The sequence below is a fragment of the Capra hircus genome, chromosome 28 (genome assembly GCF_001704415.2).
Source record: "Capra hircus breed San Clemente chromosome 28, ASM170441v1, whole genome shotgun sequence".
NCBI classification, from domain to species: domain Eukaryota; kingdom Metazoa; phylum Chordata; class Mammalia; order Artiodactyla; family Bovidae; genus Capra; species Capra hircus.
The window spans coordinates 29,025,613-29,044,880 of record NC_030835.1 but is presented as its reverse complement, the minus strand read 5'-3'; the positions used below and the strand labels follow the sequence as shown (position 1 = coordinate 29,044,880).

The 19,268-nt window shown below is 37.5% G+C and overlaps 1 protein-coding gene across 4 annotated transcripts; it reads left to right on the top strand.

Annotated features, from left to right (window-relative positions):
• CDK1 (cyclin dependent kinase 1) lies at nucleotides 1,950-16,329 on the top strand. 4 transcript variants are annotated; one of them, XM_005699056.2, is made up of 8 exons: nucleotides 1,950-2,062; nucleotides 4,528-4,589; nucleotides 7,096-7,252; nucleotides 8,031-8,154; nucleotides 10,195-10,365; nucleotides 11,467-11,630; nucleotides 11,742-11,883; nucleotides 13,937-16,329. In XM_005699056.2, the coding sequence occupies exons 2-8, from the start codon at nucleotides 4,553-4,555 to the stop codon at nucleotides 14,033-14,035; spliced, it is 894 nt and encodes a 297-aa protein (XP_005699113.1). In that variant the 5' UTR covers nucleotides 1,950-2,062; nucleotides 4,528-4,552; the 3' UTR covers nucleotides 14,036-16,329. The 4 variants fall into 4 exon arrangements, with proteins under 4 accessions (XP_005699113.1, XP_005699112.1, XP_005699115.1 ...); XM_005699055.3 differs by having other exon boundaries at nucleotides 1,958-2,071; XM_005699058.3 differs by having other exon boundaries at nucleotides 1,965-2,076.

Below are 19,268 nucleotides of genomic sequence, written 5' to 3'. Positions count from 1 at the left end.
TTCTCATGTCACCTTAGAGCATAAGTTACAGCGTAAGTGCCAGAAGCAAGTTACAAGTAATGGTTGTGTTCTCCCACTCCCAACATCTCAAGCAGGAAAATACCTGACTGATCTTTGTGACATTGTATAGAAGTTGACCCAATGAACAGTAAATTGTATTTGCCAAGATGAGAGCCTAAATTTAGAATAACCCCTGAACCCTTGTGGCTCAGCTGGTGAAGATTCCCCCTCAGTGCGGAAGACCTGGGTTCGATCCCTGCATTGGGAAGATTCCTCTGGAGAACGGAAAGGCTACCCACTCCAGTATTCTGGCCTGGAAAATTCCATGGACTGTATAGTCCATGGGGTCGCAAAGAGTTAAACATGACTGAGTGACTTGCACTTCGCTTCATCCCACCTGAAACTTTAAAAGATAACTAAAAACAAATAAAAACAAGCTGCAAAAATAGAGAAAGATAACTGAGTTAAATTTAAATAAAAATCTAGCACGAAAGTGTGGAAGCTTGTGGTCTTCTTTATGCTGAATGTCAAATGTATATAATGAATTACTAGCTGTTTTTAGATGAGATAAATTAAATCCTTTGCTTAACCCTCTCAGAGAGAAAGCTATATATATTTCTTCTTTAAAATTAGTACCCTAAACTAGCAGAGAATAGTCTTCTGTAGAACACAGTTTTCATTTTATTTAAGGCAATTTAAGGCAGTTTTCATTTAAAATGTGAATTTGAGATTTTAAAAATAAGTTTTAAAAGTTATTAGGTTCAGGCCAAGTTTTCCCAAATCTCCTGCTTCTACTATGAATTTAAAATATTCTGTCACCCAGGAGCACAAAATTGCCAAGGTTGAGTGTTTGTGCCGCATATAGGGGGCCATGTGATAAACTTATTCCATTCCTTATCCTAATCTGGATCATCAAATACATAGTTGTAGAGGGCATGGTAATCAGTATTTGTTCCAGATCCCCATACAGTCAGTGGAAAGACTCTTACTATCCCCAGTTCTATTTTACTTTTTTATTTTCTTAAAGACTTAAGAATGATGTTCAGGTGCAGAAATCTCTTTAGGATATGGTGGAGGGCAATGAAAGAGTTTGGGGATACGGGATTATTTAAAGTGTAATTTAGATCTTTTTCTTCTCTCACAGAAGTGTGAATTTTTGTGTTTTTAAGAACATTTAAAATTCTGATGTGAGAATATTTTAACATTTAAGAAAAGAAAAATTTTGCTTTTTAATTTTCAAATCAAAATGTTACATAAATTTAAAAAATGAAATTTAAAACAGTGAGGTGAAAACAGCTCAGCCATATATGTGTGTGAAATGTGACAAAAATGTATCTAACTCATATTCATCTATATATATATATATATATATATATATACATATATATATGAGAAAAGTTTCTTTACCCTGTTGAGGACATCTTTCCTAGTTTTCTATTACCTCTTTCTATTAAAACAAACTTTATTTGTTTTGTTTTTTGGCTGCCTTGAGTCTTAAGTTGAGCATGAGGGATCTTCCCCTTGGGACATGCAGAATCATGCTCCTTTGACCCAGACTGAGATTCATTATTTTAGAAAAGCATAAATATACATTAGCTTTCAGTATCAGAAATGAAAGTAATGGGATCTGGATTACGTGTAGCACCACTTCTGTGATGAACTATTTGAATACCTCAAATTTTTATTGTGCCAATATTGGGAGAGAAAAAAACCCAACCCTGAGAGGACAGTAGATTTCTTATGACTAGAAACAATAAGACGACCCTATCTTGGAACGCGCTTGCGCTCAGACTCAGTTGGCGCCCGCCCTTCTGCTTTTTCTCCAGCCGCCGTTTCCTCCACCTTTCGCGCTCTAGCCACCCGGGGAGGCCAGCGTTAAGGGAAGCTAGGCTCTGATTGGCTCCTTTAAAAGTCTACGGGCTATCTGATTGGTGAATCCAGGACCCTTTAGCGCGGTGAGTTTGAAACTGCTCGCACTTAGCTCCAAAGCTGGCGCTTGGAAGTTAGGGAGAGCGTCGCCGACTTGGTAGCCGCCGCAGCTTTCGCCGCGGGATAAAGCCGGGTAGCGTTGGTGAGGTCAGGGTGTTGCCTATGGGGTGTCGACTCGGAAGGGCTGGCTCGCGGACCTTGGAGGGGGAGTATTAATGAAGCAGGTGATAATTGGGAGGCTGGGCTCTGGGCAGTGGGGTTCTGCGTACCGCCAAGCCCGGCCTTAACCGGAGGCTCCGGGCCTGCGCATGGAGCGACGCCCGACCTCGGCTTCAGTGGGAGGCGTGGGGGAGCCCAGCCCGGCCAGGCAGGGTTGGCATTGCTGTGGCCTCTGAATTGCAATCTGGGGTCGCGGGCGGCTGAGGAGGCTTTCTGGGGTTGATGGAAGGCAGATTTGTGCCTTCGTTCGCCGACACCAAGCGCTTGTGGAGTGCCAGGCTCTTCCCTGCAGCTCCTAGCTTCGCCTCCGGGAGTGGAAAGCAAGAGTGCAACTCAGCCCGGTGCTCGCGCCTGCTTCTAATCCCAGGTGGTCACGGGAAACCGACCGGAAGAACTAACTTGTGGGCCTTCTCAGCTTGCCTCTCTGCTCCCATGACCCTAGCCTACCTGGGGCTTTTAAGAACACTTATCCTGGGCATAGACCCCGAGAGAACTTGGATTTTTTGGATTTTATTTTATGCTTGGTGGTTGTTACATACAGTGGAATTGGCAAAAACTGGAAATCTAAGAAACGCCGAGAGTTAGAAACGTGTCATTTAAAATCCTTTAATCAGTTTTAACGTGCAGGTCTTGCTTTTTTTAAAGACCTGGAGGTGTCTGGGTGTATGAAGCCATTGGTATTTTACATCCTGCCACTAGGAATAGAGGAGGCATTCAGAAGGCATTACGAAGCCACATCCTTTATTTAAAATAGTTGCAACCAGGAAAAGGTGGAAGAGTAATTGAACCCAGCTTTGAAATTGAGTTAGTTTTCAGTTATTTTGTTTAAAATAAGCTCCACAGTTTGATTGTGATTTGGGCATATTACAGCTGGATATTGAAGAAAAGATAGTTAGTCCTAATCTATTGCCATTTGTAAAATTGAACATTTCTAAGATGGCCAGAGTAGTGCAATTTTGTTTATTTAAAAAAGTTTATCTCTGCTTGTGTCTGGAATGATTTTGAAAAAGAATGTGAGAAATTTAACTCAAGGGTCAATATAACTTAAGGTTCAGTGACCTTTATGATTTTATTAGTGATATGAAACGATGGTTTGGGCTTCTGAAGTTGATGTTTCCGTGGCAAACTTACCAGGAAGTCTTGAGTATCTGGTTGTCATTTGGGCTTTTTTTTCTTAACCATTTTTTTGTGTGTGTGTGATTCAAGTATATGGACATTCTTTGTTCTTGACATTGCATGGGATATAATTAGACTTTATGTGTGGAATTGCCCATTTTCTTTTAGAGTGCTTAGTGATATTTCCTACTTTACAAAAGGTATCTTGAAAGTTTTTTTTTAATCATGTTTGTGTTACGTGACTCCTGACAACAAGAGAAAGATAAAAACTGTCATTTGAGCAAGTTGAAATGAATATACTTTTGCTGCTTTAAATATTTTCTAATGGTTGAACAGTGTGACCACATTTTAGCTCCCTACTCATGTCTTTAAAAATTGTTTATTAACTTCATAAAAGTACCATGAAGCTACAAATTCAAGTAGCATTCATTGTTAAACTATTTGGGTATAACTGGCACACATTGATGAGCCTTGGAAGTCTTATGTAAAGAACATCAGGGTTTTCTTTGGGACGGATCGATGTTGATGTCTGAATTTGAAAGTCAGTTTTGAAAGAAGCCCCCAGGTGGCTCTAGTGGTGAAGAACCTGCGTGCCAGTGCAGGGAGCATAACAGACAGTGGTTTCCATCCCTGGGTCAGGAAGGGACCTTGGAGGAGGGCATGGCAATCCACCCCAGTATCCTCGCTTGGAGAGTCCTATGGCAGAGGAGCCTGGCAGGCTCCATAGGATCACACAGAGTCGGGCACTGAAGCGACTTAGTATACCAAAGTTATCCAGGTATAGGATATACAAATATTTCCAATGTTTCAGAAGCTAAGAAAGGTGGGAGAGTCTTGAGCTCTTCCCCTTGTAAATATTGTTTTAATAGAATAGCTAATATTATGGAAAAATTTTTAAAAATTTATTTGTATTTGGCTGCACTGGATGTTCATTGCCACAAGTGACTTTCTCTAGTTGAGGCAAGTGGATGCTACTCTTTGTTGCGGTACACCAGCAAGGTGCACAGGCTTCAGTAGTTGTGATGCTTGGGCTTAGTTGCCCTGTGGCATGTGGAATCTTCCTGGACCAGGGATTGAACCTGTGTTCCCTGCATTGACAGGTGGATTCCTATCCACTGGACCGTGAGGGAAGTCCTATTATGGAAAGTTAATACTGCTTTAGGCACAGTGGGAAATTCTTTACTTGTAATATCTTATCAATAACTTAAAAGCACCCTTTGAATTAGTGGCATGTGATCAAATAAGCTTTTCTTCTCATTTTAGGATCTACCGTACCCACTGATTGACTATGGAAGACTATACCAAAATAGAGAAAATTGGAGAAGGTGAGTGGCTTTAATAATATACAAGGAATTTTAAAAAATGATTTAATGGTTTGACATGTAAATATTCAAATTCAGTTTTTAAAGTATCTAACAGTCATTAGTACATTAATATATATGTTCTCATATATATATCTATATATATAGTAGCATAAGCAAAAAAAAAAAAGTTAACCTTTCAAGAGCACTGAAATTATTCTGATATGTCTCCCTACCAGCACCCCTCCAATAATCTTACATTCTTCTAATACTAAACACTTAAAGCAATACATCTGTATATTTTTAAAAAAACACTGTTGCTACTTTATAGGTGTATTGAGAGTGTTAGGGCAGTGAAATTATGTGCTTTAGTTTTAAGTATGTCTGCATATACTCTCTGAAGTTCTAGTCAGGGTCATGTATTTTATTTGGTGGTTAATGTCTTCATGTCTTTTGATTAAAATAGTCCTCTTATCTTTTTCCCCCTTGACATTGAGTTTTTGACTACCTAGTTCATTTCTTAAATATATCAACTCTTATTTCAATCATTACCAAGTTGTTCTGTGATTTCCTTCTAAGTTAACAAAAATAATTCATTGAACTCAGGTAATAATTTGAACCCCTTTTGCCTTTTTAGATCACAGAGAACGTAACAATATGCATGATGTGGAACCTTAGTTGGCATTTAGCAGATACGCTATAACCATTTGTTGATTAACAGTTTTTCTGTTTATTGTTCAGTCTCCATAATTTGCCTATATTGAAGATTTTTAAATTTTATAATGCTTCAGTTCAGTTCAGTCGCTCAGTCGTGTCCGACTCTTTGTGACCCCATGAATCGCATCACACCAGGCCTCCCTGTCCATCACCATCTCCCGGAGTTCACTCAGACTCACTTCCATCGAGTCGGTGATGCCATCCAGCCATCTCATCCTCGGTCGTCCCCTTCTTTCTGCCCCCAATCCCTCCCAGCATCAGAGTCTGTTCCAGTGAGTTAACTCTTCACATGAGGTGGCCAAAGTACTGGAGCTTCAGCTTCAGCATCATTCCTTATAATGCTTAGTTCATTTCAAAGTGCGAGTCAGGAGAGACAAAGAGCACTTGCGATGTCTAAAACTCAATTCAGTATATACTGAGTGTTCACTATAAGTTAATCATTGGCTATTATGAGTAAATTTTAGGATCAGGTGAATGTTGTACAACTGAGTGAGAGGTAAGAATACTTTAAAAAGTTTGAATTTACCATTAACTACTTATTTGACCATATTATGTAAATGACTGATCTTCCTGAGTCTTAACAGTGTGCTGGGTGAGGGTGCTACTGGCTTACCTACTTTTGTGTTTAATGCAAGTATAATTTACATCTGAAAAATGTACAGATTTTAAGTGTACAGAAGGTCCACCCACGAAGGATGGTGGTGAAGATCAAATAAGATCAGTTCTCCTTTATTTTTTTTGACCTCACAATGCAACTTGTGGGATTTTAGTTCCTTGAATCAGGGATTGAACCCAGGCACTTAGGAGTGAAAGTGCTGAGTCCTAACCACCGGACCATCAGGGAATTCCCAGATCAACTGGTTACCCAAAGCACAACTACTCCAAATTTCATCAAAATAATAAACAATGGATTTTATGTTAAGTTAGGTTTTTAAAATGACACCATGACACAGACACAGACAATTGGATAGAATTTCTCTATTTAAAAAGAGTTTATATAGCATCAGTTTGTCACTGAGCAAACCATCCTTAATATTCTGATCAAACAAGTAGATCATTTATTTGTTAGTGGTTCTTATCCTTTTTTGAAATACTACTAGTTTTGGAGAAACTCTTAAAAAACTATAAAATAGACTTCCCTAGATATAAATAAGTCCCTCCTAATCGCTTTTGAAGTTACACTGATATCATAGGAAAAATAGTAAAGCTATTAAAGAAAATTTTCATATAATTAAGGGAGTCAAGACCTCCCTTAAATTGTCCAACCCCAGATTAAAAATCACTTAGCTGGGGGATTCGGCATATCATGCACGCGAACTTGTGTTTAGCTGACTAGTCCATCTCCCTTGCTGCCTTTTCCATTCGGTGCCCAACCACCCCAGGATCCCTTATATTGAAATTGTTGCTCATTAGCTAAAGCCCATACATCGGAATCCATGTTCTCATCTTCCAAATGGATGAGGCTTCCTGCATTTGTTTTATGCCTACCTTGGGTAGCATATTTGACAGGACATATATTCCAATTTGCAAATGATCCTTTTTCTCTAAAATGTGCTGGAAAATTACTAGTAATTTGAATTGTATGGGGAACCTGTGATGACTATATGGATTTTCTGAACTGCAGATAGGTTAGGTTGTAATTAGCCTCTTCTTTCAGAAGTAATGAGAGTATAATTATGAGTGGGATGCTTCCTTTGTGGCCACAGCAGATGTTTCTATCATGTGACACCTTATGGAATTCAATCATCTTTTTAAAAATTTTTTTAGTTTGTGGAGGTTGTCACATAGCAGACACTTACTTTGTCTATTTCAGGTACCTATGGAGTTGTGTATAAGGGTAGACACAAAACTACAGGTCAAGTGGTAGCCATGAAGAAAATCAGACTAGAAAGTGAAGAGGAAGGGGTTCCTAGTACTGCAATTCGGGAAATATCTCTATTAAAAGAGCTTCGTCATCCAAATATAGTCAGGTATGGTATAATATCTGAATTTGAATCATTTTACGCATGCTATTTCACAAGTGAATTTCATTGTGAAAATTTTTACAGTTGATTAATTTCTGATCGAACCTTTCTGAGTGGAATAGAATCCTATTTTTGTTCACTGAGAATGCTGGACGTAGAAAAACTTAGGCTTTTAAAGCAGGAATAGAGTTAGAGGGGCTTGGTGATAGAGATTAGTAGTGGGGGCTGGAAAATCAGGATAAACGTCAAGGGAGACAAGGAAGTCTTTTTTCACAAAGCTTTGTCACTGTTCCAACTCTGAGAGCTCTGGTCTTTAAGGATTCCTTAATCAGCGACCTGAGATAGGTAGCTAGATCAGGTGAAAGTTAGGATTTAATTGCATTTTGGGAGCTTGAGATTGTGAACAACTGGTAAGGTTAGATAATACTTTAAAAAGTTAATTTCTATGATTTGCCTCAATGGAAAGACAAACTCTAAGCAACAAGTAGTCAGCCTAGAAATATTCTTCTGGACTACAGGCCATTTACCAAGTTAGCACCTGTAATAACACTTAATTTTCAGTTGCTGCCCTGAGGTTCCTTTCTCAAATTCTAGTTTAATACTACGGTTTCACTACTAGGGGAGGTACCACCTCTTCTATTCCAAAACAGTATAGCATGAATTTGTTACTGTAGAAATTTCTTATGGCCTGCTTTTTCTAATAGCATCTATGATGTGTATAAGAAGCCATTTTATTTTGTGAGAGATCAAAAATGTTGAGATCTGTAATTGTTTTATTTTTCAGTCTTCAAGATGTGCTTATGCAGGATTCTAGGTTGTATCTCATCTTTGAATTCCTTTCCATGGATCTCAAGAAATACTTGGATTCTATCCCTCCTGGTCAGTTCATGGATTCTTCACTTGTTAAGGTAAGAATCTTGCCTAATTTTGTTAGTGTTTATCTACTGTGAATGTAAAGAGTCTACGCTTTAGAAGTGCCTGTGTTTCATGAGAATATACATGGAAAAAGTGTTAGAAAGCAGAACAAGGAAGAAAAGGATGTTTCATTAAAGAATAGTTTGTTTTTTCTCACATGGTCTACAGGTTAGGTTGTTAACAGTTACCCATTTCGTTACTGGATAGTGCTTCTGGTTGTAAAGTGAAAAGTGCTGCCTGAAAAAACATGAAAGAACTAACGTGTGTTGTTGGAAACTCGGATATTCTGTTCTCTGTCAGTCAGATATGTGTAAAATAAAAGAACAAAAGCCTGCGACAGGATGATGCTAGCAGGCAGTTTCATTTTATTCTGGATTTGAATATATATTTTGGTTAATTTATTGTAGAGATTAAGTTTCATTTAAATTTAAAATAATTATCCTTATACCATCTCTACCAAACCACTCCTCAGATGTAGCCTTTGTTTTATTAGCAATCTTAGTGATAACTTGTATGTCAACTTTGTATGTGTATATACATAAACTTTTTATAAAAATGGGATTTTATATATATTAGGATATATGCATTACTTTCCCTTTTACTGTGTAAAACGTTAGTTTACGTAGGTCTACCCATCTTGCTAATGTCTGATATAATTGCATAAACCGGTTCTCCACTGGTGGACACTGAAGTTGTTTTCCAGCTTGGTGACTCATGTCCTTATGGTCAGTGCTGCAAGGAATATCTTGATATTCCTGTGTATCTTTATAGGAGTCTCACCACTGAAATCAGTGGGTTGAGGATGTTTATTTACACTTAAAATCTTGATAGTGCCAGTTAACCCTCTAAAAAATTAGACCAACATCATGGTGTATGTATATTTTTTAGCACATCACTGTCATTAATCTTTTTGATAATGATACTATGTGAAAAATACATTAACATCATTTTGCCTTTTGTTTAACATTTTTTATTTCTTAGCCATTTTATAAACACTACATATTTTTCACTGATGATTCTGTTAGGAGACTTTTTTCACTGGTTTCTAAGAGGCTTTTATTGATAATGTTTTAATAATAGTTCTTTTATTCCTTTTTTTTTGTCTTTTGTTAATGGTGTGTATATACCATTAGTTATTTTTATAATTTAACATACTTCTACACATCAGTACATGACTTTTTAATGTCTTATTTAAGTCTTCCTCATGCAAAGATGACATGTATTGGAACAGTGCATGACAGTGTTTTTCTAGTGGTTTCACTAGATTACTGTTTCTCCTTTTGTCTTAAATTCTAGATGGATCAAAGATTTATTTTGATGTAAGAACTAGAGTTCTTAATTTTTTTTCCAAATGCTACCCAGTTGTTCCAACTGATTGGTTTTATGTATTTTATAATATTGAACTTTATAGTCAATACTATATTTTATATTTCTGTAGTACCCATGTTGCTTCAAATGTCAGTTACATTGTGTTGGCAACAAGTATCTTAAAAAACACTTCTCTGAACTGCTAAACAACGTTTTGCCATAATTATATCTATTTAATACAGTCATAATATTCTATTTTTTCAAAAAATTTGTGACCAGTGTTTCCAAAGAGGAAATGAATATATAAAGATAAAAGATAGAAATGGAAAAGATTAAACTACCCAGGGCAGAACTAGAGTTGCTATAAGTATATAAAACAAAAGTTTAAGAAACTCTCTATGTAGAAAATTACCTTATTACTTAAGAATTAGGGACCAGAATAAGTAAAAGAAAATGAAATGAGTGTCTATAGACGTTCCCATAAGGTAAATATCTTTGTCTTATTTGTATAAACACAATACTTGATATAAATGCTTCTCACCCCCCAGATACTTCCCATTAGTCTCAAGTGGCCTGAGAACTTTTTTGGTAAATTATTTATTTCTCTGCAATATAATTTCTTACGTCTTTGAAAGAAGGCTGCCAAGATTATTTAGAAAATCATTTCATCATATGTTTAAAATCATTTCATCATATCATTTTTAATTTAAATTTCCTTCTTCCAGAGTTATTTGTACCAAATCCTACAAGGGATTGTGTTTTGTCACTCTAGAAGAGTTCTCCACAGGGACTTAAAACCTCAAAATCTATTGATTGATGATAAAGGAACAATTAAACTGGCAGATTTTGGCCTTGCCAGAGCTTTTGGAATTCCTATTAGAGTGTATACACATGAGGTACGTTTTTTGGTGCTTTTGTTACGTGTGATTGAGGGATTGTTTTCTGTATTCTTTAAGACAAGAAAAAATACTCAGATTTCCGATCTGTGCCAGTATCAGATTATTGCCTCTCTAGTCTAAAGTAACCCTTCATTGCCCGCTGTGTGAAAATGCATCTGAAACTTCTGAGTGGTTTTCCTTTGCTGAGATGTTACCTTTGACGGTAGAGGGTGCTAGAGACAGTAGAGGGTGCTAGAGAGGCATTGCAGGAAGGAGTCATTTATTCTTATAAGTCAGTCTCCGATTATTACAATCCTCTGTTACAGTTACTAGTCCTGTATAGTAAAGGTTCCCTGTTCAAATTACATGTGATTTCTGTCTCTTCCTGTCTTGAAAAAGACTAGTGAAAAGGTATAACCACATTTTGTCCCTGGTATATTGATGACTTGGCTTTTTGTTTGCTGTTTCTGGAGGGAAAGGGAATGCTGAATCACAGTTAAGGATTATTGGGAGACCTTGTCTTCTGTGGAGTTGTCTACCCTTGTGCTCAAAGACTTCCTCTAGATCAAAACTTGTGACTGTACCTCTGGTCAGATGTCTTGGCTCCTTTTTAATCATTCCTTTTTATAATTTTTCCCATGGATCTGTAAATATATATTATTTGGTTTCCACTGGTTTAAGTAGACGCTGTTGCCCTCCATAGTGATAAATTGGATATGCTAAAACAGCAGATTGGTGCTAGACCACTAATAAGCTGTTGTTTGCCTTGGTTGTGGTTTTATCTTGTAAGCAATGCAGGCACTTGTACCGTTTAGTGTCAGCCCAAACCCAGTGTCATTGTGCTTTTGTTTTTAACTGAAAGCTGTCTTGACTGTTTTGATCCTTGCCTTTTACTGATTTGAAAAGACTTGGTATGCTTTTATCTTTTCCTCCTTAGTGAATATAACTTACAAATGAAGTATTTATCTAACATTTAGTATTGTGTATAGTTAATTGACTTTCAAACACTATCAGAGACAATCGTGCAGCATTCTAAAGGACAGTCCTAATATAAATGTTTACATTTAGGTAATTTAATGTGCCACATTTATTCCAAGTAAGGTATTTTCTTTGTAATAGGTAGTGACACTCTGGTATAGATCTCCAGAAGTATTGCTGGGGTCAGCTCGCTACTCAACTCCAGTGGACATTTGGAGTATAGGTACCATATTTGCTGAATTAGCAACGAAGAAACCACTGTTTCATGGGGATTCAGAAATTGATCAACTCTTCAGAATTTTCAGGTATTTTTTATTTACGCTTGAGCTGTTAAGAACTTTAAAATTAACATGTAGATAGCAAGAATTATGTTGATGCTTTAACTTGTAAGTTTTTGTTTTGCTGTGGCTTTTTAGAGCTTTGGGCACTCCTAATAATGAAGTGTGGCCAGAAGTGGAATCTTTACAGGACTACAAGAGTACATTTCCCAAGTGGAAACCAGGAAGCTTAGCATCCCATGTCAAAAACTTGGATGAAAATGGCTTGGATCTGCTCTCGGTAAGGAATGCCCTTTATATTGGTTTTAACACCATGGATAATTAATTCTGAATGTACTTAATTTTGTCTTTACCTAGGAAATAGGAATGAAACCAACATTTGTTGAGCTACACACATAGCTGTTATGTCTGTTATGTTTATTACTAGCTCCATTTTAATATATGTGCTGCTGAAGCAAGCACATTACTAGTTCCATTTTAGATATGAAAACCTCTAGTGGTTTTGAGAGGAGAATTTGGCATTTTTTTGTTGTCCTTGTTGATTTGTTTTTAATCTGATAGATAGCTATAGGTACTCTGAAGGAGAGGACAAGGTTAATAATAACGCTGTAAGTGACTGACTTGGAGTGGCCCTTCTTTCCAGCTTTTTTGTCTTAGTATTTACTGGTTTTTAGTTTTTCGACATAGGTATCTTCCTTATTTTTTCATATTTTTAGTTATTTAAGCCTTTGCTGCATGAATTTCCATTTCTCACCTTGTGCCTCATTTCCACATCAGATAGGTTAGCAAAGGGATAAATGTAGTTCTTAAAACTTTCGCCTGTATTACGTTGCTGTTCCAACTAAACAGCTGTGTTCTTTAAAAATAAGACAAAAATAATTTGTTAGGATAAAATAAATTGTCCTAGACCTGCCCCAGGAAATTTATTCTAGAACAGTATTTAAATACTGAGGTGTTAGAAGGAACTAAATCTTATGACTCTCAGGTAATGTAATTCCAAAAAAGAAATTTTGGTAGGTTACTAAACAAAGGAAAAACATCTATTGCTGTATCGTCATACATGTGTTCTAATTGATCTTTGGGCCTCTTTGACAGGTTACAATCATGCCGCCAACTCCAGCTCAGATTTCCCAGATGCTTACAGTGCAGTCCAGGGTCCTTTACTGCCTCTCAGATATTTTGTGCATCAGTATTGATGATGTGATGTAAAAGGCCCTCTGTATTCCTGGCCCAGTCTGGGATTCTTGAACATTTCAAAGAATGTCACTTTAGTTAACCAAATGAAAATCGTGTTGTCAATCACAGTTCCTTAGTCTCGCCAGTACTGACATCTTGGCCTGGATCAGTTTTTGCTGCTGGAGGCAGTCCTGTACATCGTTAAGATACTTAACAGCATCCTGTTTCTGTGTCCTCTAGATGCCACTAACACGTTTTTATCCCAGTTGTGACAACCCCAAATGTATCTACACATTGCCAAGTATCCCGTTAGGGGCAGTCTCACCAGGTTGATAATTCCTACTGTAAACCATATGTTAGTCTTGGTTTCAAATTTCATCTTTCTCACTTGTAAGCTCTCTGAACTTCGGCAAGTTCCTTAACCTCTTTGAGCCTCAGTATTCTCATTTGTAAAGTGGGACTAATTCCTACCTTTTGTTGTCAGGATTAAATAACATGAAATGAGCAAAGTAGAGTGCTAGCTATAGAATAAGAGCTTAAGTGGTAACAAGATAGTAAAAATATCTCTAGGTTGGCTTATTGATTTAGTTTTAAGATTTCTTTAAGATACATTTTAACTTTATCCAGACTTTTCTGCTGATGTGTAAAAAAACGTTAACACTTAAGTTTTCTGACCATAGTTCACGTAGTGACTCATTTTAACTCTGTTTATAGCATAGTGCACGCTGGTTTTGTTTTTATTAGAAACTTGCTGAAAGCTACATTAGAAACCTCTATAGTTAATTAGCACAATTTCAGGAACGTTGTAAATAACTCAGAGGGCCTTTTAATTCTCAAAGTAAATATAATTAACTAGATAATCTTTCTTAAATTTATGCTTTGGTTTTAAAGTTATCCATGAATGCTTGTGTCTTAAAATGTAATTTATAGCAAAAAGGTTATCAAGATATTTGTGATTTAAAGAATAGATCATTTTAGAGCTAGAGGGTGAGGTAAAACATTCACGTGGTTTGGTGTTAAACTAATGGGAATGTTCATTTAGTAGTTTTTCTTTAAAATTATTAGCATATGGCTTATTGGTAGAAAAATAAGACTTTTGGGGGATTTTTTTTTTTTCTTAAATAAATAACCTTTTAAAATATCTTTCCTTCACACAGAAAATGTTAATCTATGATCCTGCCAAACGAATTTCTGGCAAAATGGCACTGAATCATCCGTACTTTAATGATTTGGACAGTCAAATTAAGAAGATGTAGCTTTCTGACAATTTTCCTGTGTTGTGTCAAGAGCAGATAATTGTATTTTTACTGTTCCTATCTGTTTTTGTCCTGTGTATTTTTCTTTTCTTCGTTGTAAAACTTAATCTGTACTTCATCTTCTGATTTCAAAAGTAACTTAAAAAATGTAAATACTGTTCTATATGAATTTAAATATAATAATTCTGTATATGTTTGTAGATCCCACTGTAACAGCTGTTTGTTACTATAATAAAACTATATAAATCTAGTATTGATGTCAGGAATCAGGAAATTTTTGAGTTAGCTTAAACCATCTAAAATGCTACCCCAGTCTTCTTTTCTTGTTGGAAATACTAAAATTTAGGAAAGTGTGCTAAATTCAAAGTTCATAATGCTTTGAAGTATTTTTATACTCTGTTTAAATTTTCTTGTCAGTTTCTTGTTATGTGGTAACTATACAACCTGCCTAAAGATGAATATTTTTCTACTGGTATTTCAATTTGTGACCTAAATGTTTAGGCATTCAGAATGAGAGAACTATCCAGATTTGAGAGATGATGCTTAATTTATAGAGGTTTTTAGTAACTTATAAAACTAACATTAGTATATGCCAAAGCTTGCTAAGTTTTACAGTCAGAGATCAAGGGCTGTCCACAGCAGGAAAGAACAGTTTAGAAAATTTATGAGCTATCCTATTTTTAGGTAGGTTATGAAAGTTCTTTGTCTGAGTGAATTCTTGTGCTTTGGTCAGAGGTAATAACCATACAAAGGAGTTGCTTATCTTGGCTTTCAAGTCTGACTAAAACTCTTTGCAAATTTTGACATAGTTTAGTTTATTAGCAGCCTTCTTAGAAGGTTCTAGTGTATAATTATTTAGCCAAGATCACTAGCTTTTGGAATTGTTTAATAATGCTGCTCATTGTGATTTTTACCTGTACGTAGCCTAATTTAGATTGTTTGTTAGAACCAAAAGAAGTGTCTCTAAAAATAATTTTTATCGTTTTTAGTGTACATTTATCCATTGGCTGCCCATATGCTCTGTTTTTCATGCTGGTTACCCATGACCAGAATGAGCCTTCTTGTGTGGCTGATCCAGTTGAGTATGTAATGGGTGACCTACCTAATCTTGTTGTCTTCTAATTTTTTCACTTGAGGAGAAAGTATGGGTCACTTTCTTTCGCAACAGGGCATAAGGTGAGAGGTTTGGTGGCCGCCTTCTAGGTCTTTTGGTGGAAGCCAGCCTGCAGTAAGGGAATGCAACTAGAGATGGAAGTCGTTTGAGGTCACACTGTTGAGAGATTTCATGGAGGGAATTTGTTAAGTGAAAGGTCATGCAAAAGAGGTAATTGAGGTGGTGAAATGGAGTATCTGCAGACTGTCTATGAAGTATTGAAATGGGTCTACTTTTCAATTGTGCATTACAGAACTTTAGCAGTGTAGAATCAGCATTGATAACTGATACCGCTACCCCTCTGCCCCCACAAGCTATCAGTGTGTCTTATATAATTACTTCTTGGTCCTTCTGTTTCGATAATATGTAGATGCACTGGTGTCACCGATGTTTGGGGCCTTGTGGATTTGGTAGCAGCAGCCTGCCTGCATGCTTATTGCTGTTCTGTGCAGTCTAATTGTTTGAAAAGTCAGTAATTCATCAGTTTAGAACCAACTTGGTGGACCAGGGAAACGAGATGGAAGAACCCTGCCATCAGTTGCTGTAATGAGACATACTTTCTGTTCTGCTCCAGCTCTCTGTGTAGTCCTAAGTAAAGTGTTTATGTCAGCTTCAGTGACTAGTTGAAAAGCCACTGAATTGGGTCCTCATCTCATACATATTTTTAAATTGGCTTGTCCAATGGCACTTCTGATTGATTTTAAAGTGGATCTTGTCTGTGGGTCAGTAGCTCTTAAATCTGTTCTGTGCTAGAAACACCTGTGACTAACTCTCTTCCTACCCTGAACAGTTAAAAGTCCCCCAAGATGATTCTGATGTAGCCAGTTATCGCCAGTTGGTGGTGACTTTAACAACTTTGGACCAACATCTAGTTTTAGTTGTCTGAAAACTGTTATCCTGAATTATCTCTAACTTTTTCTATTTCTGTTTTAGGCTGTACAAAGTTCTTTGGTGAGGGGAGAGGTTTGTGTATTTTATCACCAATAGGAGACTTCCATATACTGTGACTAATGCTGTATCTTATTGTCTGTAGGCTTTAGAGAAGGATTTGTTGTTGTTGTTAAACATAAAATATAAAGGCAGTAATGACGCAAAGAAGTTAATACATAATGTATAATAAAATCATTAATTTATATGTGGACATGGCCTGTGTGAATTAAATGTTTGAAAAAAACATTTTTTAGTAAATAAAAGGTCTTTTGGGGACTTGGATTTACAATAAAATAATTTTTAATTAGTAAAAAAAGGAAACTTGAAAGTTCTTGGTGAAATATACTTCTACATTAGTGCTTCTAGCAAACTGTACTTAATAACAGGTCAACTTCAGCCCCATCCCTATTTAAATAGTTGCCATATTCCTAGGACCCTAGGGTCATTTTGCATTTTGTGGACAAAACAGAGACATTTAGATATGTCTGTGGGCCACAGAGTTTGAGAGTAGTAGGCATTGTTTGAATAGGTCTGGGGCAAGATGGATAGAGTATTGAGAGACTAAAGAGAAAGCAAAGGATGACGGGATAAAGTGTGAAAGTCCCTGAAGAGGGAGAGACTCCTGACTTAGAAATAACATCTAGGAAACAGCTCAGCTGGGACAGAAATGGTACTGACAAGGATTGTAACTTTTGACCTTTGGAGAAAGGAATTATAATTGGAAGCAAGAGTAGACCTTTTCAGTCCCATACTGAATGTTTGGATATTTATTTAGTAGTTTGAATACTGAGTTTCTAAGATGCCTTAAAAACTTTAGGAGAAATGTGTTGAGAGTCATAGACTTGTTTGTTGAGAAGGGAAAAATGTATCATAACACCTGCATTCCTTAGAATACTGAAAAGTCTGGTTTTCAAACTTGAATTAGGATCTGGAGAGCTTGTTGAGAGATTTCTTGTGCATCCCCAGATTAAGTAGGTCCTGCATAGCCATGAATACACTTTCTTAGCAAGTTCCAGGTGGTGATATGATGGTCCAAGGACCAGTTTGAGAATCACTGCATGGGTAGTTCTCAGAAATCTGGAGAACCGAACAGAAACCTAGTCATCTTGTTACTTGAGGAAGCATGGTACAGAAGGAGAAACTGACCCAGAGTCAGCATACATGTAGAAGTTGAATTGGAATTTAAACCTAAATCTTCAGTTCAGTTCAGTTGCTCAGTCGTGTCCGACTCTTTGTGACCCCATGAGTCACAGCACACCAGGCCTCCCTGTCATCACCAACTCCCGGAGTTCACTCAGATTCATGTCCATTGAGTCAGTGATGCCATCCAGCCATCTCATCCTCTGTCGTCCCCTTCTCCTCCTGCCCCCAATCCCTCCCAGCATCAGAGTCTTTTCCAATGAGTCAACTCTTCGCATGAGGTGGCCAAAGTACTGGAGTTTCAGCTTTAGCATCATTCCTCCCAAAGAAATCGCAGGGCTGATCTCCTTCAGAATGGACTGGTTGGATCTCCTTGCAGTCCAAGGGACTCTCAAGAGTCTTCTCCAACACCACAGTTCAAAAGCATCAATTCTTCGGTGCTCAGCTTTCTTCACAGTCCAACTCTCACATCCATACATGACCACAGGAAAAACCATAGCCTTGACTAGACGGACCTTAGTCAACAAAGTAATGTGTCTGCTTTTGAATATGCTATCTAGGTTGGTCATAACTTTTCTTCCAAGGAGTAAGCGTCTTTTTAATTTCGTGGCTGCAGTCACCATCTGCAGTGATTTTGGAGCCCCCAAAAATAAAGTCTGCCACTATTTCCACTGTTTCCCCATCTGTTTCCCATGAAGTGATGGGACCAGATGCCATGATCTTCATTTTCTGAATGTTGAGCTTTAAGCCAACTTTTTCACTCTCCTCTTTCACTTTCATCAAGAGGCTTTTGAGTTCCTCTTCACTTTCTGCCATAAGGGTGGTATCACCTGCATGTCTGAGGTTATTGATATTTCTCCATCTTACATTGTCATTATTGAGAATTGAGAAAAGTGAACGGCGTAATATAAAGATTCCAGTTTTAGAGCCATGTTAGGGCTTGGTTCCCAGTTCTGCCAATTCCATCTGTGGCTTTGGGTAAGTCATTCAGAGTCTCTGAATCTATTTCCTTAACTGCACAATAGAGATAATAAATGGCATTTATTTATATAAATACATAAGTAGGATTGTAAAATCGTTAGGGATATAGATGGGGCGGCCAGGCGTCATGCACACACACACACACACACACACAGACGTACGCATACAGATATAGTACTGTATCCTCTTTATCAGGATCTCCTAATGTTCTCTTCAATACGTTGCAAAAATTGGGCAGTAAGCTATTTTTCTGTCACAGTAATTGGTTCTTAAATCTTAACAGATGGCATTTAACAATGGCATTACAAGGTGCACTAGATGAGGGATATGGGTCAAGTTCCTGGTACATGGTAATTCCTTTCTCCTTTGAAGTCTCCCACTTTTTTCTTACATTACTCTTAGCAATTTTATTTTTTCCCTTACTGAGGGCTGGGGCCATGTCCTGTTCTTTCATCCCTACAGCCCTCTGTCTAGAACCTCAAGTGCTAGACTAATCCCAGGCCTTTAAGGTCGCTCATAGGTTATGATTCCATTCAACAATAACTGAACATCTCTGAGCAGCCACTGCACCTCACATACACTTCCTGTTTTTCCCGGCAATCTTGTAAGGGAGCGGGCATCTTCATCTTAGAAATGGTGAAACTAAGATTCATAGAGCTTAAGTAATTTGCCAAGGGTTGCAAGGCTAGTTAAAAGGAGGAGCAAGGACTTGGGAGCTTTCTGACTTCACAATGTTCTCTTTTCTTGGCATTGGGTTGGTTCCCAAGATAAACTGATAGAACATGTATTTAGTTTCTGAAGTTTAAGAAGAAGGCAGGCAAATAGTAAAGCCAGTGCCGCCCAGGTGCCAAGGAGTTCCCTCCCAGCTCAGGGTCCAAACCAGCCCCCCAGGTTTTAGGCTTCCCCATGGAGCCCCAAAGCTCCTGAGACCTCTACTTCAAGGTTGAAAGGACCAAGGTGAGATAGTTTTCAGTGCTCATTTTCCTGTCCCACTTTTACGACGCTGCGTATGGTCCTCTTGAGCTTCTT

Bases quoted from the DNA above. Each gene is read 5' to 3' on its own strand.
- CDK1 (XM_005699056.2), top strand. From the start codon at position 4,553: ATGGAAGACTATACCAAAATAGAGAAAATTGGAGAAG. The intron at 7,253-8,030 runs GTATGGTATAAT...TTTATTTTTCAG, and splicing joins CGTCATCCAAATATAGTCAG to TCTTCAAGATGTGCTTATGC. The intron at 11,884-13,936 runs GTAAGGAATGCC...TCCTTCACACAG, and splicing joins ATGGCTTGGATCTGCTCTCG to AAAATGTTAATCTATGATCC.